This window comes from Schistocerca americana, chromosome 6 (genome assembly GCF_021461395.2).
Source record: "Schistocerca americana isolate TAMUIC-IGC-003095 chromosome 6, iqSchAmer2.1, whole genome shotgun sequence".
NCBI lineage: Eukaryota > Metazoa > Arthropoda > Insecta > Orthoptera > Acrididae > Schistocerca > Schistocerca americana.
In genome coordinates, this window is record NC_060124.1 from 629,611,452 (window position 1) to 629,630,346 (window position 18,895).

At 42.7% G+C, this 18,895-nt stretch overlaps 1 protein-coding gene across 3 annotated transcripts in view; it reads left to right on the forward strand.

Annotated features, from left to right (window-relative positions):
- The window catches only part of LOC124619269, a 250,941-nt gene that overhangs the window by 112,565 nt on the left and 119,481 nt on the right, over positions 1-18,895 (forward strand). For all 3 annotated transcript variants that reach the window (XM_047145537.1, XM_047145538.1, XM_047145539.1), the window contains exon 2: positions 12,195-12,496. In XM_047145537.1, coding sequence (XP_047001493.1) covers positions 12,195-12,496 — 302 coding nt within the window. The remainder of the gene's footprint in view (positions 1-12,194; positions 12,497-18,895) is intronic.

The window sequence follows — 18,895 nt, forward strand, 5'->3', positions numbered from 1 at the left end:
GCGTTTTAACTTTGCTTATTCATTCGTTGACTTCAAAACTTTGAGCTAAAAAACATTATATTTTCATAATATGGGTAGCATATTTCACTATTATGAGGTTAGATAAATTAATATGAGATGTTCAGGCAAGACAATTAATTAGGTATATCTTGATATAAAAAACACCAGAAATATTTCAAATATGCCTAATTAAATAAAACTGGTCTACGTAGAATGTAGACCAAAACTGTATTATAGATGCATTGTACGTATTTTTAGAAGTGGCCAAAATAGGTCACATGTCTCTACTTGTGCCGTAACAGTGAACCAAGATCTTGTAATGGCCATAGAAATTCAGTGGTTTGGTTGGTTGGTTTAAAGATTAAAGGGACCAAACTGCAATGGTCATCGGTCCCTTGTTTCAGAAACACACAGAGCACAGTGAAACCATACATTAGTCATTCTAACCACTAAAAGAAAAACTCCGGGGGAAGAAAAGCCCCAAGGTCAATAATAAAGAAACATGGAAAACTGTTTTTGAGTTGTATCATATTTAACGTGTAAGAAATGAAACTATAATTCTTAGCCCTACCTCCCAAAAGACACAGTTTTATTTAAATGTGTAGAAAACTAAAATCAGATTATGCTTTGCGTAAAGGAAACGCTACAAAACTCATCTTCTACAACACAGACTTTTTCAAAAAATTATGACTCCAAACAAGAACAGTCAAAGAAATGTTTCAATATCTAATGGAATCGAACAGTTCATATTGTTCATACCTGTTGGTGTTCAAAAGAAGCTTTACAGTTCAGTAATCACATCAAATTGGCCATAAGTGGTGTAGTGGCCATAACTGGAGACTTGATCCTAATTAGTAAATGTTGGGTCTTGTGAAGAGCCCTAGTATTTCTTATATGCTTTAAAGTATGATGTCTTATCAATCTGTTATGTAAATGGTGATTTGGATGTTTTCGTTTATATTCTATGTACCCGATTATACAACGACCTTGAACTTAAAAAGACACCCCTTTTTCTTGAGAAGTTTCTTGAGGACAAATAATTTTTTTAAATATTCTCACTAATCAAAATTTCAAACTTTTTCTGCCTAAACAGCTAACATACACCTAAGCTACACTCGTGCCATTTATTGTTTTATAAGGAGAAATAGAAAAAAGAAACTGTTTACATTAATTTTTACTTCACTACCTTTTTGGTTTACTTAGACTGCTCGTCTGTTGTATCAATATTTTTCATCATCATGCCGTCATGATCCTACAGGGTGATGATTATTGAACTACACGAAATAAAAACATCAAAACTTCTGAACGGTTTGCGTTAGGACGTTCAAGCTGCACTGTTGGCAGTGGGGCATGATGGGAATTAGTGGTTTGGTTTAGCGACAGAGTTTACTTTCATTTAGATGGGTTCGTCAAGAAGCAAAATTGGTGCGTTTGTGGGACTGAGAATCCGCATTTCGCAATCGAGAAGTCCTTCACCCTCAACGGATGGCTGTGTTCTGTGCAATGTCCAGTCACGGAATAATCCGTGAGATATTCCTTGATTGCACAGAGATTATTGAATGGAACATGGTTTTGGAAGACGATTTCATCCCCATTATCCAAAGTGACCCTGATTTCGACAAGATCTGGTTCATACAAGACGGATCTCGACCCCATCGAAGCAGGAGAGTGTTCAAAGTGCGCCTCCAGAACATTAGAGACCGAATTCCTGCCTCCATGGCCGGCATATTCTCCGGATCTGAACGCATGCGACTCGTTTTTGTGGGGATATATTAAAGACAAGGAGTACAGAAATAGCCCTAAAACGATTGTTCAGCCGAAAACATCCATTCAGGAGATCATCGACAGCATTTATGTTCCGACACTTCAGTTGGTCATGCAGAATTTCGCAGTTTGTCTGCTCCAGCCATATCACCGCCAACGACGGCAGGCATATCGAACATGTCATAATGTAAATCCGAATATCTGTAGAGATGTTGAATAAAGTATGTGAACGCCGTAGTTTGTACCTAATTTACATTTATTTCATATAGTTCAATAATTGTCACCCTGTATATCTTCATTGTCACAAATACAGCGTGACACAATAATGGGTATGTTTGAAATGAGTAGTGCCAGCCATGGGCAGGTGGCAGCACTGTGTGTGCGTGACAGCTAGTAAACAGTCCGCCATTTCAGTAATCGTGGATCAGTGGAAAGGACAGCAGCGTGCGTTAGCCATAAAAATGTTTTATGAAAACAGTGATGGTTTGGTAGCGGCGCAGAGGGAGTTTGGACGTTTTTATAATTTAGGACGTCATGATGCCGTTCCGTCGAAACGCACGATAAAATAAATAACTTTGAAGAGACTGGTTCTGCCCTAAAGAAGAAACCAACAGGACGACCGAGAAGTGTGCTTTCTCCAGCGAACGCTGATGTTCAACGCAGGTGTGTCTTACGCAGCCCACGGGTTTCAATTCGTAAGCGAGCAGCAGTGGTTTGAATGTCCCGACAGAGTGTTTCGCAGAATTATTCATCTTGATTTAAAACTTCATCCGTACAAACTACAACTGAAGGACAACGATTAGGATTCTGTCAACAAATAACAAAAATAAACAATGACGATGAATTTTAAAATGAGCTGCTACGTCGTAAAGAGAAAACAAATACTTAACTTGACCTTTGACTTTGACACAGATAAGACAGGTACTGCATTTAAAACTCTCTTTTGATTTTTTTGCCTAGATGCGTACATATTGAAATTTTTTACCAGTCTTAATACAAACAGTCTGTGAAAACATTTGGTTATAGATGAATATGTTTTCTTCGTGGCTGCTGTAAGGAGAGACAGGTTAGGTACAGGATGAGTTGGCGGTCGGAGGTTTCCGTTTCTCACAAGGGAACCTCCCCATCGAACCCTCCCCCCCCCCCCCCACACACACATATTTAGTTATAAGTGGACACAGTGGATAGGCCTTGAAAAACTGAACTCAGCTCAATCGAGAAAACAGGAAGAAGTTGTGTGGAACTATGAAAAAAAAAGCAAAATATACAAACTGAGTAGTCCATGAGCAAGACAGGCAACATCAAGGATAGCAAGAGCTCAGGAGCACCGTGGTCCCGTGGTTAGCGTGAGCAGCTGCGGAATGAGAGGTCCTTGGTTCAAGTCTTCGCTCGAGTGAAAAGGTTACTTTATTTATTTTCGCAAAGGTATGATCTGTCCGTTCGTTCATAGACGTCTCTGTTCACTGTAATAAGTTTAGTGTCTGTGTTTTGCGACCGCACCGCAAAACAGTGCGATTAATAGACGAAAGGACGTGCCTCTCCCATGGGAACCGAAAACATTCGATCGCAAGGTCATAGGTCAACCGATTCCTCCACAGGAAAACACGTCTGTTATGTTCTATACGACACTGGTGACGGCATGTGCGTCACATGACAGGAATATGTTGTCGACCCACCCGACTTGTACACTTGGCGAATGGGTAAAAAGATTCTTCTACCTTGCCCGATTTAAGTTTTCTTGTGGATGTGATAATCACTCCCAAAAAAGTAGCGAACAGTCAGCTGCCAGCCAGGAGCCTCGTTAGCAGGAATACTCTCTCTTTCGTGCGCTGTAGTCGACTGACGTCGTGTGTTTCGATGTTTGTTTAGGTGTAGCGTCCCCATACTACGGCGCAGTTACCTCGTATCGGACGGACAGATAATAATTGTCTGAAAATAAAAAATTAAACTTTTCACTCGAGGGAAGACTTGAACCAAGGACCTGTCATTCCGCAGCTGCTCACGCTAACCACGGGACCACGGCGCTCCTGCGCTCACACTCTCCTTGATGTTGCCTGTCTTGCCCATGGACTACTCAGTTTGTATATTTTGCTTATTTTTTTCATAGTTCCACACAACTTCTCCCTGTTTTCTCAGTTGATCTGTGTTCGGTTTTTCAAGGCCTATCCTGTGCCAACTTATAACTAAATCTGAGGGGGGTGCGATGGAGAGGTTGCCTTGTCAGAGAACACCAGGGAAAGTCGGAGAAAACTGCTACAACTCGCGATGAAGACTCCGTCTCTCGTGGCTGCTACAATACTCACAGTCGCCGTAAGATTTTCTGGAAACACTTGCAGAATGGGAAGGTATAACAACAGTGGCAGTATGATGATATCTTCTGAGTAACAAACTGGTCGCTTAGGGAGCGTCTTGAACACACAGGCAGACGGCGAAATATTGCGCGTCGTTCGGACCGTGATAGTAGCAGATTCTCCCAGTATTATTAATTCGCGAAGAAATCACTATGCACTGTATTACTTAACACACTAATAGTTGTATGAAGGCCCAGGGATCCAACACCGAATAAAAGTTCGTAGACGATATTTACCTTCTTTTTCACAAATTACATTTTTTTATTCTTTATAATTGCGATTACAAGTTGTATCTCCCTTGCACTTCAAAATTACTTCTATATGCATACTTACCTGACCTCAAAAAATCACAACGTCCAATCCGCATTCCTTACCTCCAACAATTACAAAAAAAATATAATGCCTTTTTTTTCACAGAAAAGAGCGTTGCCGTCACAGCAAAGAGCGTTGCCGTCTCAATTACGGCAGCGCATCATCGCTGGTACTCGCAGCGGGAATATTACAATAATATTATATTACGTAGGGGCATTACAGTTTCTAAACAAGTTGTGGATATCAGATGAGGCACATTTTGATGTCCCAGGTTATGTGAATAAACAGAACTACCGTTGCTGGTCAAACACAAATTCTAATGACGTTCACGTGCGCCCCTCACACGCTAGTAAAGTGACAGTATGGTGTGTTTTATCACATGGGATTATCGGACCGTATTTTTTCGAAAATGATCAGGGAAACACAATTACTGTCACTGCAGATCGTTACGTGGAGATGTTACGAACTTTCTTTACACCTGCATTGAACGACTTTTCAAACGTTCAAGAGGCCTGGCTTCAACAGGACGGAGCGACATCACACACTGCACGGCAATCGATGGAATATGTGCGAGAATTGTCCGGCAACCGTGTGAGTGATCTCACGATTCGGTAACATTCCCTGGCCCCCTAGATCGCCAGATTTATCCGTTTGTGACTTTTTCTTGTGGGGCTGCCTTAAGGGCAAAGTCTACACGACTCGAACAAGAACTGTGGATGATTAAAAACAGATAATTCGGGATCCAATTCACAGTATCCCAGCTGAGATGTGGCAGTGGTCAATGAGGAATCTCAACAGCAGATTTCACGAATGTATTCGTACAGGAGGACGCCATCAAAAGAACGTAATTAAAAAAAAAATAAACATCAGTGTTTCGTAAATGATACTGATGTGTGAATGTTGCAATGACTCTTGCTTCCAAACATATCGTGTGCCCGCCGCTCTCTCGCTGGTTGTGTAGAACCAGCAGCTGATACACTCCCGTCATATCTCACGGTGAGCGTCGACAACATCGTCGCACGAAACACGTAAGTACACCACTGGCCCCCAATCTAGGTTGTTAGCATATCCTGCAGAAATACATGCTATTGTTGAGTATTTGTCCAATTTTAAAGTCAATTCGATTTCGAATGCAAATGAATTTAGGCAAACTGCAGTTTCAATGTGGTAGATGTTCATAAAAAACCAAACTATGCAGTATACATTACCATGGTTGGCAACACGACGTACTTCCTGCTCGCTCACAGCCAAACTTGTTTGACTGTGCCGCATCCAACGTTCCGTAGTGCTGTTCTTGAGCAACGTGGACGATAAAGTCTTCCACGGTGCAAGTCATGTGCAACAACAACAACCAGTACATAATAAAAGATCACAATCACGATTCAATCCAATTCTCGAACCCGCGACGTATTTATTTCTCTCGATACTATCTCCAAAACGCGTCTTTCCTCTGTAATTTATTCTTGCGATAACAACTGCAATCAGTCTAATGTGATTTATTTCGTTCTTTAGACTTTTAAATCTGGATTAATTTTCTTTCTCGTTTCGTCTGAATTTCGTCAGCTTGCTCCAAAACTGATTAAATGCTGGTAACGTTTTTCCGCGGTATTCTAATACGTTATAGGAGCCTTTATATTTTATGAAGTAATAGCTTTTTCATGAGATGAGAAAACATTTTATTTTCCAAGCACAGATCAAAAACTAACAACTCGTAACCAAGCCGACTACGGCAAAGATAAATGTCTATCAGCTGCAGCTTTCACCCGCTGTTTTCGGCGCAGTGGATAAATGACGTCGCCACATCAGCCCCCCTCCTTTTGAAGCCGGGTGCACCAGGTATGTGGGGAAACTTTCACTTGACTTTTCTACCAGCTCTCGTGAAAACATCTGGTGCAGGCAATGGCTGCTCCTGTTCTGCACTTGCTGCTTCGTTGTCCTCTTCTGAAACCGAGAGCTCGGCGAGACTCTCTGCTGTTTCCTTGGCCTCCACGTTTCAGGGTGATTTTGCTGACCGAGGAAGGAGTGTACCCTCTTCGGTGTAAGCAGGTTTAAGCCGCTCAATTGAGACTGTCTCTTCTTTACCATCCTTATCGATTTTGAAGCTGTGGCTTCCTCTTGTGATTACCCTGTATGGTCCAGAGTAAGGCGAAACAAGCGGCGGGCGCACCGTATCATCCCTAAGCCACACGTGGGACGTTGCTTGCAGGTCATTATGTACAAACACTCTCCGGTCTCCATGTCTGACAGGGTTAGTGGGTTTGATGTTTCTCATTCTAACGCTGAGTTGTCTCGCGAATTGCGTGCATAGCTCAGGGGCGAACGGCTGTGTAGATGCTGAAACGATAAATTCTCCAGGAACCCTCAATTGCTCGCCATAAACCAATTCTGCGGAAGAGCATTGTAAGTCCTCCTTCACGGCCGTTCTCAATCCGAGTAGGACCAGCGGTAGTGCTTCAGGCCATGACGTGGAACTACACATTAATGCAGCTTTGAGCGTGCGGTGTAGTCGTTCCACCATTCCATTACTAGATGGATGATAGCTTGTGGTGCGTAGGTGGTTGCACCCGCACAGTAGTAAAAGTTCATGGAAAAGTTGGCTTTCGAACTGCCTTCCGCGATCTGTTGTTATGTTTTGCGGAACGCCAAACCTGGAGAACCATGAATGCAACAGTGCTTTTGCAACCGACTCCCCAGAAATGTCTTGTATTACAACTACTTCTGGCCACCTGGTAAAACGATCAATGATTGTGAGCAAATAGCGTTGTTCTGAAGAACATGATAGCGGGCCCATAATGTCCACATGTATATGTGAAAATCTTGCAGATGTCGTCGGGAAGTCAGCAATAGGTGCAAAGACATGTCTGCTGATTTTATTACGCTGGCATGTTAGGCATGCACGCTCCCATGCACGACAATCTTTTTATATTCCAGGCCACACTACTTTGGAGGAAACTAACTTGACTGTAGCTCGTACTCCTGGATGTGATATGTTATGTAGTGCACTATAAATCTCGCGACGATATTGTTCTGGTATGTAAGGTCGCTCCTTTCCTTTTGCTACATCACACCAAATTCCGTCTGGAACATTTGGGACAGACACACGTCTGAGCTGCAGCGCAGTTCTCTGTTCCTCTATTAGACGGCGCAAGAAAGGATCTTCTCGTTGTTTAGACGCTAACTCGGTCCAACGAATTGAATTTAAACTGGCACAATTCCTAGACAGGCAATCTGCGACCAGGTTGTCTTTTCCTGAAATGTGACGCACGCCAGTTGTGAACTGTGCAATGTACTCGACTTGCCTGCACTGACGTGGTGACTTGAGCTCTGTGTCTCGTCGAAATATAGCTACTAACGGCTTGTGATCGGTAAAAATTGCAAAGTGTCTCCCTTCGACAGATGTGCGAAAATGCTTTATGGCTAAGTAAATATCAAGCAACTCACGGTCAATAGCACTCCATTTTTGCTGCTGTCGAGTCAGCTTTTTAGAGAAAAATGCGAGCGGCTGCCATCTGCCATCAACTTCTTGCTGTAGCGCTGCACCCACTGCTGTTTGGCTCGCATCAACCATGAGCGCTAAAGGAGCGCTCAATCTTGGATGTCCCAGTAGTGTTGCCCGAGAAAGACATTTCTTTAAGTCATGGAAAGCTGCTTCAGCATCTGGACTCCATGGAATTTTACGATTTCCTGTTGTATTTTTACCTGCAAGTAACGTTGTGAGTGGCTCTTGGGCGGCAGCTAATTTAGGTAAGTGACGTCTGTAATAGTTGAGCATGCCTAAAAATCTGCGAAGTCCTTTGTAAGTTGTGGGAAGGGGCATCTGTTGTACTGCTTCAACCCGCTCAGGCAAAGGTGACAGGCCTGCTGCTGAAACCAATTATCCCAGGAACTTAACCTCGCGTTTTCCAAACCTGCACATTGTTTCGTTAATAATTATGCCATACTCTGTCAGACGGCGGAAAAACTGCCGCAGATGTTCGACATGCTGATATGCAGAACCAGAGAATACTAAAATGTCGTCCATATAACAAAATACGAACGGTAATTCTCGAAGCACCGCATGCATGAATCTTTGCCATGTTTGGGCAGCGTTTCTGAGGCCGAATGGCATAAAATTGTACTCAAACAAACCGAATGGTGTGATAACTGCTGTTTTTTTAATGTCAGATGGAGCCATGGGAATCGGGGAAAATGATTTGGTGCAATCAATCACACTAAATATTTTGGCATTGCTAACCGTACTGTTAAAATCAGTCACATTGGGTAGTGGGTAGCGGTCGGGAATTGTGCGGGCATTGAGCGCCCTGTAGTCTCCACATACTCTCCATGAATTGTCTTTTTTACGGACCATGTGAATTGGAGATGCCCACGAACTATCAGACCTACTTAGAATACCTGTTTTTAGAAGTCTGTCGAACTCAGCTCGCGCCGCGAGCAGCTTCTCTGGAGGCAGACGCCGCTGGCGGAAGGCAACGGGTAGACCTCGTGTCGTGCTGATGTGGTGTTGAGTATTGTGTCTGCATTTCCTGGTTGCGTTGACGGGTTCGGTAAGTGCTGGAAAGTCTTGAAGCAGTTTACGAAAATGTGATTCCTCCGACAGTGCCCTGATATTGCCTGCAGTATACGAATCGTTAAGACTGTCGGCTGTCTTCACACGTGTGCGCCCCGCTTAGTTGCCGATACGACATCGTATCACAATATCCCGACGCGGATGACGCGGTAGAGGAGCCGGAAATCTTCGTGCGGAAAGACACGGGCACATCGCACTGTACTTGAACCGACGCGGAAGACGCAGTAGGCAATATCCCTTCTGTGAGAACTGTCACCAAACGACGGTAAACCAGGTCGGGCATAAGTCGGTAGTTCCGTAAAAAGTCCGCCCCAATTATAGGGCTCGGCACATCAGCAACCACAAAAGTCCATTTTGGATGGAAGTTGGAATTTAGATGTAATGCCAACTGTTTCTCACCATAGGTAGATATTCTGGAATTGTTTGCCGCAGTCAGCACATGTTGCGTTGTTGTCGTGAGTATATCACCTCTCTTTCTTGGATAAACACTGACTTCTGAACCTGTGTCAATCAGAAACTTCTCACCTGAAGAGAGGTCCAACACGAACAATCGGTGTGATTGGTTGACTGCAGATACTGTGGCGTTTTCACCTCTTTGAATTACGCTATGACTCGGGCGCCTATGTTGTTGTTGACGAACGTTAGCGCCCTTTAACGCCCGCCTTGTAAGTTTGGGTAGCTGCAGGGTTGAATACATTGACGGGCAGTGTTACCGAAGCGTCTGTGGTACCAGCATCATTGATCTATCAAATCCTGCTGGATAGCATTTCTTCGTCTTTTCCAGCTGCGACTTCGTAGCTGCTGGTGGAGTGAAGTTACTTGCACGTTGAGTTTTGCCACTTGTGCTGCCAGTTGCTGTATGGTGGGTTCGGTCGATGAGCACTGCTGTTGGGGAGTATTATTGCATGTTCCTGGCTTACTGACGTCAGATTCCATCACACTACACGTTCTTGGGCCTCTATCCTGGCTGGAGTTGAATTCGGAACACGCAGAAACTTCGGTTAAGGTGTTTGCGATGGTGTCTGCCTTTTTTGCTAAGACTTGCAATGGTAAGTCTGCTTCTGCTGCAATGACGGCACGGATGTTGGCAGGAAGTTTACGAATCCATATTAGACGTAAAGACTCTTCAGGTAGGAGTTCCGGGCCGGCTAATGAACGTAAGGCTTTGAGTACTTGTGACGGAGTCTTGTCGCCCAAATCTTCGTGTGCGAAAATTTTTTGTAGTCGCAAATCTGGTGACGACGTATAATGCTGTATGAGAGCTTCCTTTAGCACAAAGTAATTTTGTTGCAACAAGGTTTCTTCTACTTGCTCTATCACTTCTAAATTTAGATGTGAAACCACTATATTAAATTTGTCAATGTTGTTAGACACCCCACGCTGCCGAAATATGCATTCAGCCTGCGTAAACCAAAGCTGGGGGCGCGTCGGCCAGAACGCGGAAAGCTTAACATTTCCGTGTCGCGCGTAGGTACTCCCATCTTTTGCGTTAACATCTGTCGTTCCGTTTTGTGGCGAATCAAAGGGCGTGGACCGCGATCCTTGGTCGAACAGACTGTAGTCTTCAATCTTGATTCCACTGCCCCATGCTTTTGTCTCTGAATTCATTATTCTCGTCGGTACATATATTTTCTTTATGCTTCTGCTACAATTTTTCGGGGTCACCACTATGGGAGCCTTTATATTTTATGAAGTAACAGCTTTTTCATGAGATAACATTTTTTTTTCCAAGCACAGATCAAAAACTAACAAGAATATACAACTCGTAACCAAGCCGACTACGGCAAAGATAAATGTCTATCAGCTGCAGCTATCACCCGCTGTTTTTGGCGTAGTGGATAAATGACGTCGCCACATTGTGAACATCGAGCGAATTTCTCATTTGCAACCCAAGCGGCAAATCGTTATAGTTTGTCATAAACAAAATATTGACTTGGGTTCAGAATCAAGTAATGGTTTTCGAAGGAGAACATCTTCCCGTTTGAATGTTACCTTTACTTTAAAAGCAACATAGATGAGTGTATACAGTATCCATATGTATGAGAACTTTTATTACGAACCTGTTCAAATACAATAGAAGTTTTTAAGTTGATAGAATTGAATGTTATTTCCTCGGGCGTTTCACAGAATTGTCAGGTTTTAAGCAGATCATTTGATTGTCGTAGTTTCTAGTACATAGCTTCTCGCGTATCCCTAGCGCTCGCACGACGAGTCTAATGTCACGTGATTGATCGAGAAAGTCAATATTGTATCGAGTGCTTCGGCATATCGATAAATCCCTTTCTCTTTGAACGCAAGCATTGTTTTCTACACACTACCGTTCGGGATCGTTAAAAATACCTTTTTATGAATATGAGACCTCAATGGACAAAGCTTCATCTGTAAATATAAGACGACCCTACATTCATCTATTAAACAATGTAAAAACGTTGTCCTGAGCAGCAGTTACTCGATATGCGAATATAAGCGACCCTGTATTTCTCGGACAACCGATCTAGGAAAAACCTCGTCTTATAACCGGATAAATGCGGTATTTGTTTTAGACTTTGGTCGTAAGTTTTGCATATAATGTCATAATGTTGTTAACTGAAACTTCCTGGCAGACTAAAACTGTTTGCTGGATAGGGACTCTAAATTGTGTTTCACGAGCAAGTGTTGTACGTATTGCAGCTTCAAGTCTGTTAATAACTCGTCTCCTATCTTCCATATTCCACATCTGTTCTCCTACATGCTGTGTGCTGTTCCGTTTTTGTTGGTGGTGGCGTAGGTTTTCTGTTTACTGGATCCATGTGGGTTTATTGGCAGTGGCATTTCGTTGAGGGGAACAATCTTCGTGTAAGTTTTTACTGTGTTTAAGTCATTAGTAAGAACAACATTCTCTACCCAAAACCATCTATGATCTAGTGGAGAACGTGTTAATTCGTGATATTTTATTTTGCTATCCTTTTTTCCCTAGTAACGTCACCCGCTTGGTTCTTAAGCCTTGTATCTGTCACATAAATGACGTCAACGCTCTGTCGGCATGGTATCGCACTGTTAACTCGCCACTTACGATTTTCACTTGTAAGAAATGATTTCAAAAAAACTGTCAAGTGATAGTGAGCTGATGCTGTTATTCATTGCACTAACATTGTTGCCAGCAGTTGAAATCCACAGATTCGTATGAATCTAGGTTTATAACTCATTTTGTTTTATTTCAGCGCTTGCGAACATATCTGACAGACGTCCACATGACAACTCCTTCCACCTCGCCGCGGGCTGAAGGCCCACCCGACAGCAAAATGGCTTCAGGCTGCAATTACAGAGGCAGGCGCCACGTGCCCGCTGAAGGCAGCGTGATGTGGCATACGGGCATCAATGACTTACCAGACGAACTGCTGCTAATGATCTTGTCCCACGTGGCTTTCACCGATCTACTGGATGTGGTACCGAACGTGTGCCGTCGTTGGAAAAAGCTGTCTCAAGATTCCAAGTTGTGGGCTGACAGGGAATGCAATATTGGGTAAGAAACCTACTAATACATAAAACGCGAATTGTTCTGCTTTTAAAAAATATTGTGGGGTGATACCTTTATTTACTATATTGTAACGTTGACGTTGAAAACTTTGCATTTAAACATACTGTCAGGTCAACTCATTGGAGTAATCTGGTTTTAACCGAAAATGTATTCCAGTTTTAGAATACTGTTTTCCTTTTTTTTTGTATTTGTTAGATTGAGAGGGTGTTGGGTAGATGTGGTAGAGGCACTTGGTATGTGTGTATGCTATTAATTCCCCGTTAATCTTTTTCCCTCTGCCTCCTATGAGCCAGTGTGTATAGCAATCTCTTTACCTTTCTATTTTGCTCCTTTAGGTTTGTATGTGAGCGTGTATCTGTTCATTTATCCTCGCCCTCATTTTTATCCCGATGGAGTTTTAGAAAAGTGTGAACGATCTGGTCTGGAGGGACAGTTTAAATTCAGCTCCAGTTCAGCTGGAACGAAACATGCCACTTCTCGCAAAAAAATTACAATCGGAATCGTGTTTTATATCAACTGAGGTGAGTTCTGCCACGAGCATACGGTATGTGTAAAAAATCTGGGAATACTTAATAAAACTGAACCCACCCATTGCGCCCAGTGACAGAGGCCACCTGTTTGAGGGCTGTGACGTACGAAAAGTACTTTCTGATTGTCACAGTATAGGTGCCTTGGACGAATACGGTATCATCGTCTGGGATGCTCTAATTCCTAACACCTTCAGATATATCGAAAACTCGAAAATATTTGACCGTTGTGGAGAAAAATAGGATTGTCATTGGGGTCATAAATACAATGATGGAAAAAAATCGCAGCACCGAAAATTAATTACTGTAGAGTAATGAAATTTTGGCCATACATCTGTCTAGGTAACATATTTAACTGATTAACATTTCGAGATCACAGATTAATCTTAGCAAGAGAGAAGCCTTTGCAAATGTGAAATGCCGGTACATTAATAACCGGTGTAACCACCAGAATAATTTCTAACACGCAAACGTGCGTTCGTGGTGTTGTAGAGGTGCCAGATGCCAATTTGCTAGACGGAGTTCGTCGCCTGTTGCACTCGGCTGCTCAACACGGGGGTGGTTAATGCAGTTTGTGGCCGATGCTGGAGTCGTCATCTCGTGACGTCCCGTACGTGCTCGATCGGAGAAAGGTGTGGCGATCGAGCAGGCCGAGACGACACGTCGACACTGTGTGGAGCCCGTCGGATTACGACAGCGGTATACGGGCGTGTGTTATCCTTTTGGAAAACACCTTCTGGAATGGTGTTCACGAATGGCAGCACAACAGGTCGAGCACTGAGGCAGAATCAGCTCGATCAGACAACACTTAGCAGCACTGAAGTCGCAGGAGGTGGTGGTGGTTTGAGGTAAGTGAAGTGCACGTGAGACAGTGTCTGGCTCTCAGCTGTCCTCGAACTAACCAATTTGTAACAGTTCATCGTGGCATTGTGCTGCTCAAATTGGTGCTGCAGACGCACGTACCGAACACGACGGCCTTCCCCTCGGCAGTGCCACACGGTCGTCTGAAGCGCGGTCTTCTCCCAATTGTACATTCTCTCGACCACCACTGCCAGTGATCAGTGTACAGTGGCTACATTCCTGCCGAGTATTTCTGCAATACCACAGAAGGAACATCCAGTTTCTTGTAGCCGTCTTACACGACCTCACTCAAATTCACCGAGGTGTCGATACATCCTTGTCGTCTTTAAGCCTTTCGTGACTGACGTCAACCCGCCGTGTCCGATCTCGAAGGTACCTAGAGCTCACAACAGTTAGAGTGCGTGTCTGAAGCAAATCTGATTCGCATCAAAATGGCCCTGAGCACTATGGGACTCAACTGCTGTGGTCATAAGTCCCCTAGAACTTAGAACTACTTAAACCTAACTAACCTAAGGACAGCACACAACACCCAGCCATCACGAGGCAGAGAAAATCCCTGACCCCGCCGGGAATCGAACCCGGGAACCCGGGCGTGGGAAGCGAGAACGCTACCGCACGACCACGAGATGCGGGCTGATTCGCATCCTCACAGTGGCGTCACTGGTGCCGCTGCTACGCGACTGGTGTGAAGTCTGGACAGGTGACATCTTTCAGATATACAAACACGCCTTCCAACTTTCATTTATGTAGGACAACTCACACTGGGTGTCGAGATTTTTTTATCCGTCAGTGTATTATGACTCAGTTATTAGCATCCAGATAGGCTATATTTGATTCTGTCTTACTTTCTGAGGTTACTCACTGTAATATGACACTATTTAGCATGTCTGTGGCCTAGTTTTGACTGAAGGAGAAGAAAGTGCATGAAGTAATTTTTAGCCATAATACTGCTTGGTGCACTGAGAAATAAATTCTCTCGGTACCCTCGTGCAGATTTTATTCGTTTACATTACAGCAGTATAGGCTTTTATAATTTCTGATTTTTAAAAAGATATTTAGCCTTGTTTACTATGACCAATTTGTATAAACATTTTACCTGCAATTGTAAGCAAGATCTTTTGTATGGCTTTAGTGTTTGTCATGTTTCTCTTTGTGAATAAATCTGGAAACCTATCACAATCCCATCCACCTGCTGTGGGCTGTGTATGCTAGCCGTTTCTATTTGTACATTTCTTTTCTCAGTAGTACATGAAGTGTGAGCAACTGTGGCTGCTACGTATTTACTGCGTGATGCATCTGTGTAGGCTAGAGCCCATTCTAGTAGACGTGGACGGTGCCGCTTATCTGAAAAGGCAATCTGCTGCATATTTATGCAGATGTACGTACTTCTTGTCAGACTGAGCTGGTCATTTGTTTTTGAATACATCTCAGCTATTCTTACGGTAATGTGTTTTATAGGACACCACGCAAGGCCTTGTCAAAAAAATGTGGGCAGCTACCTGCTGGGTCTTTCGTATGTTTTAGGCCCAGTTGCCCGTGTATTTAATATCTTCTGTATCAGTAAGTTATTTTTTATATATTTTTAAATTTTTTGGGCTTTTAATGCATTGACTGTTACTGGCTTTTTTGCTAAATCACGGTCATGCCACTTGTATGCAAGGTTGTATTTTTTCTCATAGATCAATCTGAACATGCCTTGTATAAGGTTAAATGCATCATTGGAGGAGAAATAAAATAAAAAATCCAGTTTTGCAACCAGTACTGTTCGTTCATTTGTATTCAAGATTTCGTAATATTCGAAACTTTCTTTAAATGTACAGAAAAGTAAAATTACGTACTTAAGAAAACACACGAATGTGGTATTCTACGAGTACGACATCCCTGAGTTATTATTGGAATCGTTCAACTCGTACAAACACTTCTTTAACCATTTGTGGGAATCTGAAATGGGATGACCACATAGGCAATTAGAAGTAAAGCAGATGGTATATTTAATTTCATTGGGAAATTGCAATCAAATTCCAAATAATATTGCTTACATACATCATTCGGTCCATCTTAGAGCATTACTCGAGTGTGTGGGACCCAAACCAAATGTGACTAACAGCTGATATTAAACTATACAAAGTAGAATAACATGAACGAACAGATTTTTTCGTGTATTATTTAGAATCCAATTGCTTCAGTATTGCTGTCGATGTATATTCATGATACTGTTGCTTCATATATTGTTATTATTAATATTGTATTGTTAGTAATGATGATGGTGATGATGATGATAATTGTTATTACCACCATCACTATCACCAGAACCACTACCAACGGATGAAAGGATCCAGTGGCAATACACGGGACTCACGCTTGGGACAATGACAATTCAAAACTGTTTCCAGTCATCCATATTCAGGCTTTGCACGATTTCATTAAATCTACTGAGGCAAACGATGAGACAGTTCCTTTGAATGTGCATAGCTAATTTTCTTCCCCATTCTGCTCCTGTACACATCTTCAGAAACCACTCCCCACACCCGGCCATTTCCCTCCTACATTCAGCCGCTCAGTCGGCATCCTGCCGTGCTAGTTAGAGGTTCGTGCTGTACTCCGTTGAGTTACTGTGACAGTTTGAAATTTCAGCGTTAATTGAAAATGCCGCGAAGTGTGAAGTTTCTGACTGCAAAAAACTGTACACCGATAGAAATCTATCGGCAGCTTTGTGAAGTGTATGGGGACAACATAATCACTGAAGGTGGAGTGCGTCAATGGGTCATAATATTTAAAAATGGCCGAACTAACGTTCACGACGAAGAGCGAAGAGGAAGACCCAGCATAGTGACTGCCGAACTTGTCGGAAAATTCGATGCCGCGGTCCGTGAAAACCGTAATTTCACAGTAACGGAACTCTCTATGAGTTTTCCACAAATTTCACGAAGTTTGTTGCATGAAATCATTACCGAAAAGCTTGGTTACCACAAGTTTTTCGCAAGATGGATACCAAAAATCTTGACAGAGATTCACAAAAATCAGCGAATGGCTGCAGCGTTAACGTTTTTGGACGCTTACGAGAAAGATGGCGACTCATTACTCGATCGCATCGTTACTGGTGACGAAACGTGGGTTAAGCGTGTGAACTGTGAGACAAAATTGCGGTGAATGCAGTGGGGGCACACAAATTTCCCCCAAAAACCCAAGAAATGCATGCAGACAATGTCGGCAAGGAAGGTGATGGCGACTGTCTTTTGGGACAGCAAAGGTGTGATTTTTGTGGATTTCCTGGAAAGAGGCACTACAGTAAACTCTCAAAGGTATTGCCAAACTCTGCACAACCTCAGAAGAGCAATACGAAACGAGCGCAGGGGAAAGTTGGGCTCAAAGCTCTTGCTGATTCGTGACAACGCCCGGGCCCACACGGCAAATGCCACTCGTGAAGTTCTCGAATCTTTTAAGTGGGAGTTGTTTCCTCATCCGCCGTACGGTCCTGACCTGGCACCGAGCGACTTCCACTTATTCCCAGCAATGAAGAAATGGTTGGCTATGCAGCATTTTGATGACGACGCACAGCTTCGAGAAGAGGTAACCACGTGGTTGAAACCGCAGGCGGCCGAATTTTACGATGAAGGAATTTCTCAGCTCGTCCATCGCTACGATAAGTCTTAATTTAAATGGCAACTATGTAGAAAAGTAGTATTTAAGTGTGGCTTTCATCTGTATATAATAAAAAAGTTTTCCAATACTTTATTTATTTTTAATTCCAAAACGTAATGTACTTTGTGGATAGCCCTCGTACTAAATCATCTGGTAGGGGCCTTCTGATTGACCAGGTTCTCTCCAGTCTTGATCTGTCTCTTGCCAAAGAGAGCTGTCCTAACCATATCATTGTTGCCTGTGGCACTTTTTCAGCTGTCGACCTTGCGCTCTCTTCCCCAAACTGATGGACTTGCTACAGTTATTGCTACGTGACAGTCTTTCTGACAGTGACCACTTTCTAGTGATTTGCCACTTCCTGGTCATTGTCGAATGGTGGCTGATGCTTAATGATCAGTTTTCATCCAATATGTAGGGTGAGTTCATTCATTTGTTTGCAAAGGAAGGCCAATGTTGTTTGCCCCATTTTGTCCGGTCGGCAACACGCTTTGATGACAGAACTGAGGTCCACATCCTGCAGTCTTTCTCAAACGATTTTACAGAGACTGTTTGGTAAAAAACTTGCATTTTTGTGTTAAATATATCTTTTATGTCAGATTCGTGATGATGTGCCCATCATTTCATTGTTGGTCATTGTTATTGTGATATTGCATGAACTTCGAAAAAGTTTGTAATGAAAACTGGGGGTCGCTATGATTTTGCGTGTGGGCCGTACTGCATAATATGTAGCCGTGTATGAAATTTAGCTGACGTATTGAATTTTTCTTTAGACTTTGGTGTAGGTCTTTACTTGTAACCAGTCTGAAAAAAATTGATCTGGTGTAGCACACACTTTTGCAACCCACAACATTCCTCATATTTTTCAAACAGTTTCAGTTGTTGAAATGTTGTTGGCAAATGATAGCGAACAAAGAGGAGAATATTTTTCCAAATGGTTATTGTGCAAAACTTCATTATCTACCTTGTTATTTCCACTAACTACAGACTTTTTTGACGAAAGAGTGTAATTCTTAAGGGCTATCGATAGCTGGTGAAACGAGATATGCCGTTGGGTTTTGAAACAGCATCAGTGAAGACATTACACATTTATTTTTGTAGTGAGGATGTGCTTTTTCATTAGCTATTGACTTTACTTTACTTTTCTTCAATTCCTCAATTAATAAAACTACAGTTTCAGAATTCTCTTGCAGCTGCATGTGCACAGCATGTAAGTGAGGAGAATAAATGTGTAGGTTTTACTCAAAACTTGCAAGACGTGATGCTTCTCTAAAAGTTACAAATGGCTAAAAAGCCTGGTGAAAACCAAATCACTGCTTTTTTTGCATTTTCAGCGGAATTCTTTCTAGACACTAAC